Source organism: Furipterus horrens, unplaced genomic scaffold (genome assembly GCF_987537825.1).
Source record: "Furipterus horrens unplaced genomic scaffold, mFurHor1.1.pri manual_scaffold_12, whole genome shotgun sequence".
Classification (NCBI taxonomy): Eukaryota; Metazoa; Chordata; class Mammalia; order Chiroptera; family Furipteridae; genus Furipterus; species Furipterus horrens.
The window spans coordinates 4,253,626-4,265,862 of record NW_028327182.1 but is presented as its reverse complement, the minus strand read 5'-3'; the positions used below and the strand labels follow the sequence as shown (position 1 = coordinate 4,265,862).

At 44.2% G+C, this 12,237-nt stretch overlaps 1 protein-coding gene across 1 annotated transcript in view; it reads right to left on the bottom strand.

Annotated features, from left to right (window-relative positions):
• Positions 1-311: 311 nt before the first annotated feature.
• COG6 (component of oligomeric golgi complex 6) overlaps positions 312-12,237 on the bottom strand; it is a 30,631-nt gene continuing 18,705 nt past the window's right edge. Inside the window, exons 12-19 of the mRNA XM_090258089.1 lie at positions 11,052-11,143; positions 7,389-7,506; positions 6,187-6,318; positions 5,689-5,856; positions 4,308-4,415; positions 3,232-3,285; positions 2,580-2,659; positions 312-842 (exon numbers count right to left, since the gene is read on the bottom strand). Coding sequence (XP_090114215.1) covers positions 695-842; positions 2,580-2,659; positions 3,232-3,285; positions 4,308-4,415; positions 5,689-5,856; positions 6,187-6,318; positions 7,389-7,506; positions 11,052-11,143 — 900 coding nt within the window. The 3' untranslated portion in view covers positions 312-694. The remainder of the gene's footprint in view (positions 843-2,579; positions 2,660-3,231; positions 3,286-4,307; positions 4,416-5,688; positions 5,857-6,186; positions 6,319-7,388; positions 7,507-11,051; positions 11,144-12,237) is intronic.

Below are 12,237 nucleotides of genomic sequence, written 5' to 3'. Positions count from 1 at the left end.
ACGCGTCTCTGGCACCTCCCCCCAGGGTCAGAGGAGATCGTTATGTCTTCAGTTTGAACATCACACGAAAGTTGTACCTGGCCGAATTTAGCGTCTGCACTCTATGACAAATATGTGTCTTTGAGTATTAGACAGGACGCTTACACAGCTAAACTTCATGTTGGACTCAGCCCAGGGCAGACACAGAGTGGAATGCACTCTGTTTAAATTATTTTTTTCTCTCTCTCTCTTTCCCCCCTTTTTCCTGAGTGCATATTTCTGCTGCTCAGTTTAATTATACCTACTCACATTAATAACTGATGAGAAGCAAATGAATCTTTAGGGAAAGAGGTATTTATTAGTCATATCCTCACACTAATTCTTAAATTTAATCTTTTATGTATAGGTAATTTAAAACCCCCTCCAACCTCTCATCCCACTTTCCCCCGTATAATTAGATCCCAGAAGAGAGGGAGCCTGCCCAGCTGGAGAGGCGGCCTGCAGAGAACAGAGCATCTCTACACAGAGCAGACAGAGCAACAGCAATGCAGGTCAACGTATGTCCCTTCCTGCCACGTGCCTGGGACCCAGTGAAGCAATGATCGGGACTTACGATGTTATGATACAAAGAAAACCGCAACATCAAATTCCAAGGGGAAGACTAACAGACCGCACGCTGAGGAGCTGCCCCAGCCCTTTGGGGGGGCACCGTCTGTCAGGAGAGGAGGGTCTGCACTTGCTGCGGGGACCGGTGCAGGATGCCCTCCGGCTCCTTGTAGCCGCTGGCTGGGTCCGTCACGGCAGCGTACACTTCCCCGTAGGCTCTGCAGACCAGCTCTGTAGACTGTCTGAGGATCTGCTCTCTACCGAAAAACACGCAAAATGTGAAAACATAACCTTCCCATACTCAGGATGGTAAGAAAGCGTCATTTCTGAACCTACGCATTTCATTTTCATAATTATACATCGGTAGCCCTAAAGAGCCACTGTACCTCCACGCAAGTCACTTATCTGGGTTGGGGGTAAGAATGTTTCTTAGGTTTGCTATTTCTCTGTTAAATCTCCCCATCAGTGTGTAGCTTTCAGGAGGCAGGCCCTGCGTTCTGCCCACTGCTGTGTCCTCAGGGCCGGCGGAGAGCCTGACCTACAGCGGGTCCCTGACCGGGAAACAGAACTGTCACCCACCACCAGCGTACGGGCTTCGCCAACCTCCCCGATGACACATTGAAGGAAGAGGCTAAGAGTTACCCAAACTTATTAGCACCTCGGATCTCAGAATAAGTCACGATAAACTGTTTTCACTTACACCACAGACCTCGCTGCATTGTGTGCTCTGCCTCACTGTGCTTCACAGACGCTGCCCTTGAATAAAATGAAGGGAAAACCCTCCACCAGAAGGAGGGTTCTGACTCGCTTCCCTGCGACACCTGCCCCTCTCCTCATGGCGGCGGCATCTGGGCTACGTGCCACTCTTTAAAACACCCTAAAATGTCCCCTCAATCACTACATTATGAAAAGAATAATGGCATCTTTTATATTCGGTGATGACTCATACAACTGAACATTCACATACTACGTATTGACTGAAACATGGTTAAACCTAAAATAGTTAAATGTACTTGACTTAAAAACTAAGTAATTTAAGAAAGACACAAACAATTTGAGACATGGCAAAGCAGTTTCCTTTATAACCTCTCAGGCCTTCGGAGTTCTGGTTTTGTAGATAGTATGAGGTGATTTAGAATAATAAAACTAAAAAACCTTAGTCACTGGCTCTAATCACATTTCCTCTGACCACACTTCATGGGGGACTTCCTTATGTCTGAGAGAGAAACGGTCCACCCCATTTTCCGCCAACTCTAACCAATATTAAATTCTCCCCCGTGCTGGGTGACGATCTGCCTCCTTACTTTTTTTACTGCTGTCGGCTACCCTCTAAACAACGGAAAACAAGTGCCGTTACCTCCGTTGGGATATCTGAAGTAACTTTTTCAAGTCTGAGAGTTCTTTCCTTGCTGTACATTTTAATATAAATTGATTTGTTCCCACATCTGACTGACCCACCGTGTTTTCCTCTCCCGAGTTCCTGTTCCCAGTTTCGCCCAACTGTAATATCCTAATATTTTAACGTACGGAGTTCTTTGTCCTGAACACATTCCTGATAAATATATGGTACTGAACAACTTTATAATATATCTACAGAGACGGCAGAGGTCCAAAACAGTCTATAAGTAGCTCATCTGCACTGCACGGTGAATATGCTATTGCTATTCCACGACGTATTCCATGTCGTTCTGGCATGGAACGTTGCCAGACGTTAGTCAACATAAGGGAACATCTGGTAGTATGGCTACAGAGCTCCGATTATATTCGTGTTAATTTTAAAAATCCTTCACTAAGTAAAGATTTTGGAGTTATATTCATGCAAGAAATAGGCATAAATCTCTTAGAAGTGTTGGGGCAGAAAAAGAGGTTGAGAACTACAGATCTTCAATGGTAAATCTCCTCGTCATAAAACTAAATTTTTTTTCAAAGAAATGTGCTTCGTATTTAAAAATATGTGATTCTTCAGCAACTAATTGGGACCCAAGTGCACTTACTTCACGGTGGTGCTCAGAAGGAAGTTCAGCTGCGGCATCAGCAGGTTGTCCGGGGCCGACAGGTACCGATCAAATTGAACCTGAACGAAACAGCCAAGTGTCAAATACAGTTCATCTCGAATATATTAGCATGTCTTCTAAGGATTAAGTCTTAGGCAAAAGCCCATATTCCAAACAACAAGTTCTTTGTGATCAAAATGAACTATTTCTTAAACATTCAAACTAAACTCCCCGAGAGTGTCAACTGTGTAAAGTAGTCACATCCAGCCAGCAGCACCTCCTTCTAAAATTCTGAGTCTAGGCTACTCATCTTCATCTCCCTCGCCAAGCTGCTGAGCAGTAATATTAACAAGAAGTAAAGCCGTCCGATTTCAAGTCTACGGAACTTTCTCAAGTCCGCTGGCTTTGTTAACTATGAGGACGTGAAGCGCAGCACAGGGAGTATATTGTAATAACTATGGATCATACAGAGGGGTACTTGAAATATCAGGCGAATCGTTGTGCAAAGTATATGACTGTCTACCCACTATGATGTACACCTGAAAGTAATACAAAGTAATAGTGAATGTCAACTGTAATTTAAAAATAAAATTTTAAAACAGAATAAAGTTCCCTAGGGAAACCTCCATTGAAATGCTTTATGGGCACTCACCATTGCAGCCTTCAGTGCCACAGAGTCTAGGCTGGGCAAACTGGCTAAAGAACCCTAAAAAAACAAAGACAGAAGAGGGAAGAAAACAGGATGCAGAAAACAAGCTATGCATATCGCGTCATTTGTGAAACACAGCCCACTGGTGGACTGCCCACACTGGGAAGCTGCGCTCACTCCCCAAGAACGCGAGGCGTTTCCCCAGCCCCGGTCAGAGCAGCGCCGTGGTCTGCTCATTCCCGCACAAGCAGCATAGGAGCGCTCAGCAGCATTTGCTGGAGGGAGTGAAATGCACGTACGTTTATTAACAACGGGAAAACCAGGGTATCTCAGACTGATCCAGAAGCAGAAAAAAATGGCAATGGGACACGGAGACTCTCAGGTTAAACTTTGATAGTTTTAGATGACAAACAAGACAACAGAGTTGGTTCCTTCTGGTAGAAATCTGCTTACTACTCTATCGAAAGAAAAAATTCAGACCTTGTGATTTTTGAGAGCTTCATTTACGAATTCCTAGACTGTAAAATATTCCTCGTGTTGGTATCATTTAAAAGAGTCCTTTGGATTTTAAAGGTGTTTGCCTGGATTTCCAGTTTCCACCACTCCGTACTGGAGTCCTGTAACACCAAGATCACGCGCTGGCCACAGAAGAGTTCACCTTTCCGAAGTAACAGCCCATGCTCTGCTAAATGAAGAAGGGATGACGGCCCTGTATGCATGCAGTCAACTGGCAGCGACATGACCCTAAAGCTTTTCCAGAATGAATAGTCTTCACATACTTTAGAATATTAATTTTTGTATATTTTCATATCTTTTAACCCAAGCTGTCTATGATAAGAAGGGTACCGCACAGTTTGGGGCGCTATGGTAATCATCTACGAACTCCACGTGTATTGTCCCCATCTTAGAACGACCCTATGAAACACACGTTATCATCCCTCGCCTACAGAGAGCTACGACATTTCCTGAGTGAAGCACAGCTGTGAAGTGGCAGAGGCAAGATTCGAACCCGAGTCCAGCTCTGGAACCCGCACTGCAGGCTGGAATAGTTCTCTAACCAGGAGCGCCCGTGGGCTTACCTGCTCAGGTCTATGCTGCTGCACGGTGTTGTAGATGTGGCTCAGGCCCGCTCTGGTTAGAACGTAAGAAGCCTGCTCGTTTATAAGGGTGTCCAAATGCGCCTCAATCTAAAATAAACCACAGCAGAAAGAGAATAGTGTGAGCTGTAAGCCTAACGAGAGGAGAAGCAGACAACTCAGTTCTTCACCGAGGCGCTGTTCCTTGAAGTGGCCAGGAGACTAGGCTCTTCCTTCCCTACAGAAGAAGTCCTTCCCAAAAGGGAGAGACAGCCTTCCCTGCCAAGACCAACCAGCGTGGTGCCGGCACAGGCTTCATCGGCACACACACAGCGGGGCCTGCTCTCCGGAAACGCAAACAATGTCTGTGGCTGTCTAAGGAACGCAGGTAACTGGGGACAGAACGCATGGTCGCCTGGTGCCCGGACAGCCTGAGAAAAGACTTAGACAAACAGAAGCATATGGAGTTGAACTAATCATAAACACAGCAAAAACGAATAATTTTTTTAAAAGGATTTTATTCTATATAAGAAAGTGATGCAAAAAGGAAAACTAATACTCCATTATACTTCTTTTTAAATAAAAAATATCACAAATTTAGATGGATCATACTCATTCCTCAGAAAACCCCACAACTTTACAAATGAATTTGTACTACAGCCACTGCCAAACTGTTTATATACTTGTGATAGCACAAAGTTTAAAAAAAATTATATCTACCAAAAATCACGATTTCAAAATCAGAATCCAAGTATCTGGTAAGTTTGACAAAAGGCTTTGTTTTAGCCATTTAATGAGCCCCTAAGAGGTACCATTTGGTTTAAGGACAGCGATTGGTATAACAAAGTGTCACGTCCTGCCTGGCACTGGTTTACACACAGATGAAAACACATCTGTCCTTGGTAACATCCCCTGCGCTAGCCCAGCAGCTTGAAAGACAGAGCATGTTGTTCACAGTTCAGAAACTGAAACCTGCATACAGAGTAAATGCTCACATTATTCAGAAAAGCTCCAGTGCACCATCATAGACTGTGGATCGAATATACTATCTTACTCACAGCATATTCTGACTTCTCCAAAACAAACCTGAAATGATGAAAATGCGCGTGTGTGTACGTGTGTATACACAGCTATGTGTGGCCTTCCATCAGGCTATAACAAAGGCCTTATAGCACGTGTGCCCACATGTGTATACACAACTGTGCATGGCTTTCCATCAGACTATAACAAAGGCTTTATAGCATGTGTGTGTATATACAACTGTGTGGCCTTCCATCAGGCTATAACAAAGGCTTTATGGGAATTAGGGCAGAAAGCCAGTTACAGATCACATCCAGAAAAAAGATTTCATCCCAGTGAGCAGTCACTGGAGGGCAAAATTAACCTGAAACTGCAGCATTTCCAGACGTCTGTCAGTAAATTCAAACATAGCCAATGTCGTCTTCATCATGTAGAGGGAATTGACCATGAACGTGGCCATGTCGGCTGTGCCTAAATTGCTGGCTGACACCGTACACATCTGGAGGAGGGGATCCAAGACACATGATAAAACCTATAAATGAAAAATAAAATAAAATTTACTCTTTAATTCCCAAACAGTGATACAGGCCTGCATTAATGGCGCTTCAGAATGAAGGCCAAACTATAACTGGAAGGGGGCCAACTCACAGAAGCACATAAAAAAAGATTAAATGGTACAATAATCAGATTAGTTTTTCAAATGAGCATCACTGGATAAAAACTTTTTAAAGAGAACTGATTTAATATTTGAAGAAAAAATGAGAGGGTCTGCCAAAATACATGGGTCCAAAAATCACAGAATTTCAACAGAATTTACAATAGAGGAGCAACAAGCAATCATAAGAATAAATTGACAACATACCTGCACAAAATCAGCCTGACGGGCATCCAACGGCACGACTGAAGACCCGTGAGAGGCCAGAACTTCACGCAACAACATGAGCGTCTGATTTAATGCAGAACTTGGTCCAAGGTCAGGTGGGGGCAGTTCAACCTAAAATAAGGTACGGTTCATCCACTGCTTCTATTCTTCCACTAACTATTAACGTACAAGTAAATGCTTATGAACATGTGTACATAACCAGAGCTGAATGACTGCTAGTGAGCTTGGGCAAAGACAAATACAGAAAGCAGGAAAAAATATTAGATAAATGCTCCAGCTCTACCAATTCAGGTTGCTTTTCCAAAAGACTCTGAGTCGTGTATGGGGGTCAGAAAGAGCACTGCTTAAGGCTCTCGGGTCAGGGGTGTGGGAAGTGACCCTCAGTCTGACAGCTGCACTCCATTACACACCTGTGCCCGACGTGACGCAGCTACGGGATACAGCATTGCTGTGAGAAAGAACAGGAAACCAGGATAGTGACCATGACGTATCCTTTAAAAACTTGAGTCCTTAAAAATTACATGGTATGTGCTGTATCAAAGTTGTTTTTTAAAAGAATGTAAAAAATTATTAAACAAAATGAAAGATTTGATCGTGACAAGCCAACCCCCTCCGGTCCTGCCGCCACACGCGGCCCAAGTTCAAACACCAGCTCCCGCAGCCTTCTCTCAGGGTTTGGTCGGCGTGTTCACTCGGTCTTATTCCTTGGGGGAGGGGCTGTTATCTTGATGGTTCTCATAATTAATTATAGCATTTAACTCAAAGGAGCATAAATTTCAAAAGGACGAAGCTGGATCGTCAAGGAGTAAAAACACAAGTCAGCTGCTGAGGAAACACATTAGTACGAGTTCCAGGTTTCTGATCTGTATGTCACTTTAGCCCTGACCTAAATACAGTAAGTTTGACTTAGTTACAAACGTTTGGTTACAGAAAAATGGTCATGAAACTAGGGCGTGAGATTCTGTCTCCACTTATGACTGCATGCTCTACTCTTCCAGGAACACAGACTACTAACCTAGACCCAGCAAGCCCTCTCAGAATGAATCCTGCTGCTCGTAGGAAGAACCCAAAAGAACAATGCATGGAATGGGTAAAAATCGTTACCCGCGTAAAAACAGCAGAACGTTAAATGTGAAAGCTATACATTCACATAGTGTAAGAACTGCATTTTTCAAACATACCTTGTCCATTAATTTACTTGCATGAAGACTCAAGCTATTGAAGAATATCTTTTTGCTTAGCAGATGCATTTCTTCAATGGTAGTCAACAGTGTAGCTGCACTATTTCCAACAATGCCACTAAAAGCAAAGAATATTTCAGGTTGCAAAACAGCTAAAACAATTCAGTTCTTTACAAGGAATTCTTTAGAAAGATCTAGACTTAAATAAAGGTTTTTATACAGACAATAACCTATAAATTAAAAACAATTACTCCATTGCCCATGTCCATGAGATTTCCACTTCTTTTCAAATCATTTTTGTTAATTTACATTTCTAAAAATCACTTAAAAAAAATAAACTTCACCCAATGATATGTTTATTGATTTTTGGAGGGTGGATGAGGAAGAGAGACAGAGCCACATTGATGCAAAAGAGAAACACTGGCTGGTTGCCTCTGGTACGTGCCCTGACCAGGGTCCAAACCTGCAACATAGTTATGTGCCCTGACTGGGAATCGAACCAGCGACCTTTTGGTGTACTGGACAACATTCCAGGCCAGGGCATAAAAATCATTCTTTTTAATCAGATTTTCAGATTATTGCAGCAGAAAATTAATAAATTTTAATATGGTGCTCTCTAGCAGGCTTTACCCTTCATCTCTGGTAACTGACTCTTATCTCTGAAATTATATTTTATTACTTTTTTCCTGGGTGGAAGAACTGTTGGGAGGTTATCAATTTAGTGATTCTTTTCAACACATAATCGATTTTGTTTTTTATTTCTGATTTATCATCGAAATGTAAATCCATCTTTTACTATTTTGCTTCATTATTTTCTTTTCAAATTGCGTCAAATCTAACACGGCCCAAAGTGAACTGAATTCTTCATTACCCACCCGCTCTCCAGCACCGCCCAGCTTGGCAAATGACAATGCCAGCCACCCACCCGATTAACACAAAAGCCACGGAGTCATACTGGACTCCCCACCCTTCCCTCGTCAGTCCATATACAGTCCTACCGGCCACAACACGAAATAGCTCCAGACCCAGCTGTTTTTCACCCCCTCCAAGACCATCATCCTTGTCTAACTCACCATCATCCCTGTTCAGAACCACAAACTGCTTCCTAGATACCTTCTCTGTTCCCACTTTGCCCCACTACCTTACCCTACCCACAGGGTACCCGGAGTCACCATGTCACAGTACCCACAGGGTACCCAGTCACTAAGTCACGGTACCCACAGGGTACCGGGAGTCACTACCTCCCATTACCCACCGAGTACCCGGAGTCACCACGTCACAGTAGCCACCGAGTACCCGGAGTCACTACCTTACCCTATCCACAGGGTACCCAGTCACCATGTCACAGTACCCACAGGGTACCCAGTCACTAAGTCACGGTACCCACAGGGTACCCAGTCACCATGTCACAGTACCCACCGAGTACCCGGAGTCACTACCTTCCCCTACCCGCAGGGTACCCAGTCACCATGTCAGAGTACCCACAGGGTACCCGAGCCACCTTCTCCGTAAATCCCCTCCAGGCACCCGAAACCTTCCCACGTCTTCCCCACCCACTCAGGGTGACGTCTAACTCCTCACCACGGCCTACAAAGCCATTATCCGGCCTCTGCCTCCCGCTGTGACTTCGTCCCCCCCTCACCCCCTGCTCCTTCCAAGCTGTCCCACTGCAGCCGCCAGCCTCCCGCCAGGTCCCCTCCAGGGCAAACCCAGTCGGCCGCAGCGCCGGGGTACACCCGACGGCAAGCCCTCTTCCCCAAGGCCTTCCCAACGCCCGCTCCTTTGTGTCATTCAGGTCCCTGTTTAAACACCCCCTCCACCGAAAGACCTTCAAAAACCATCACACACACACGTGCGCGCGCGCACACACACACACACAGAAGACAACTTAAAACTTCTGTACCTCAAAGGGCACAATCAAACGAATCACACACACACACACACACACATACCTGCTCGTCTGCAGTCACCCCTCCCACCTTCCACCCCTCCGACCTGCCTCCTCCTCCTCAGCCCTCACCGCACTCGCCAAGAGCACGTCACACTCGCCTGGTCTCTGCCACCAGAACGTCAGTGTAAACGGTTCTGTGCACCGCCACTGCCTTAGAACCTGGAAGAGTGGCGCTCATCGTCATCTTTCTAATGAGCTAAAGGAGAAAACGTGTGAACAAGTACAAAAGTACATGCAAAACTGTATCAAAAGATCTTAGCTGTCACCCTCAAAATTATCATCTTCAAATATGGGGAAATTATCATTGTCAGAGCCGTAAAAACCAATCTTTGTGTTCAGAACCCAAATGACTTTAATCTCAGCATTCTCTACATTAGAAACTGAGTTATCATTGCCTTTGAATAATGAAGTTCACACAGTACCACATGGGCATTACTAAATAGATAACTTAAAAACTATTTTCCCACGGCTGTTGCATAACACAGCATAAGCCGTGTGTTGGCTCCTTTCAGCGCTAAGTCTGTATTATCATTCTCTCATTTTAGAAGCCTGTACCTTACCATGGAAGCTAACTGATGACCTCTGAGTCATGGCAAATGATAATAAACTTATATTTAAAATTCCAGAGGACTGACCCAAACCCTGTCTCTGATCACCTTTGTGGTGTGTTAGCTGGGACTGCAAACCTACAGCCAGGACAGGAGACCCAGCTCATGGCGGAGGCGTCCGGGTGGTTAGTGGCGGTCACGAGAAGGCAGCAGCATCACCGCCATGGTCCCTTGGCGCTTTGCAAGCTGGTGATGCCCGCACCTCCCCCACGTCTGTTAGTTACAATAATGCTCTTGGAGTTTAATAAACGCCATTCTGTTCCTGATACTGTCACACTAGATAAGATTTTTAAACCATTTTTAACATACTATGCAAACTATCATAAATAAAGCTCGAAAGGACACTTTTAATACAGCTGCACATATAACACAGCCTATTTAAAAACCTTCCCTGTATTTTATTTCCATTACCATTTAGGCCCCTCACACACACACACACACACACACACCCCAGCAACCCCCACTGCAGCCTGCGCCCATGAGCCCTTCCTCCTCAGGGTGACACTTATGAGAAAGCGCAGTGCACAGCACCCACAAGTGTGTGCAAAACGAGATGACTGCGAATTCTGGACTCAAAATTAAATTTTAAATAAGACAACTGGTTCCTAATCACTTGTCTTAAAGCAGATAGTGTAGCTTTTATTTAGAGACGCTGAAGTCGCTTTCCTTAGAGAAGATAAAGCTATGGTCCTGTTTCGTCACTAACAGAAAACTAAGTGGTGAAGACGACTTTATGTTACTTCCATCTGAACAGGCTCGTCACGCCTCACGCCCTATTCTCAGTATAACACACAGTTGCTCTCGGCGCCAGGGACCTTTTTCGCTAACGCATTGCAGACGCATGCCGTTCCGCACTTGTGTGTGTGTGTGCACGTGTGTGCCCATGTGTGTAATTATGTTTGCAGGAGGAAGGCAAAGGAAGCAATGGAGCCCCGAGAATCGCACACAGAATGTGCATATAATTCACATGGTTCGTTCCTCCACGTGGAGTCCTCCCCGTTAAACTGAGTCGTGAAACAGGGAAAATACAAGCAAACCTCCCTCTGTTCTGACGGAGACGAGGGGTCCCAGGATTTGACAGGCACACTCAAGCGGGCCGCTTACCTGATCGTATGATGGTAAAATTTAAGGAGGTTAGAAATTTTATACAATAAAACTGCCCCCGGTTCAGCAACGATTACTTGTTCAATCCGAACCTATTAAAACATGTGAGAAAAATATTACACGTTTCTTACAAGCATAACTTTTCTTCATTAATCACGTCTTATAAGCATTAAAAAATGATACAGTTGCTGCAGAAATCACAAAATTCCTTCTAAAGTAAAGGATTTCTGAACACTAAATCAGAGGGGATGGTAAAATAGAAACATTTTAACACAGATACACTCTACAAAACATTACCCATTACGTACAGAATTAGGTACAAGGCAGTGGTTACCAGAAGTAACCAATACAATAATAAGGTCGTTTGGGGGGTTTTCCCGAGTATATAATGGACTTTAGACTTAACTGCAAAGAAATTGCTACATCCCCCCAACAGATTCTCAGTGCAAATGTGCTGCTCTCTCAGCAACTATTCAGGTAAAAATGGAGGCACTTTTATCTTTAAACTATTATACCCAGTTTCTTTTCATATTAATTTCAGAAGAGCAGATAAACCTTAAACTAGGACCAACACAGTTGTCTAATTAGAAGACTAGCAGGGCATTATCAGATCTCCTTCGAGATCAGGCTGATCTGTCTCCAGATTAAGTGGGAACCTTCCGTAAGTAAATTTGGTCCCTCGCTGCCTTCCCCTTACTCCACAGCCCTGATGAGTGAACAGAACGCACGGACGCTGACGCCTGCTCACTCACAGCTTCTCCTGTGTCTGCCCTTAAGCTGCTGCTCGCACCGCGCCTTCTGGTTTCCTAACCAGAGTCTAAACACGAGCCTGCGCTTCCGCCTCCTTCACTTCTCTACCCCTGGCTGAATGGTACACACACAACAGATGCTCAAGAAACACTTCTGAAAGCTGGGGCTCCTCTGTACTCAGGTTTTGGAATACATCACAATGTCAACAGGGTGATTATAACTGTATGTATATGAGCATACCAAAACTGCTCCCATTACAGAAATTAAACGGTCTTTACATTAATGTTTATGACCCTGCAATGACCACAATATTTTATGTCATAAATAGCATCTGAATTTAAGAACCATATTACAGTTTCTAATTCCAAGGCCTCCAAAAGTAATTCAATTATATATTAAATTTTAAAACATGATGTTTTCTGAATTTTAATATAGT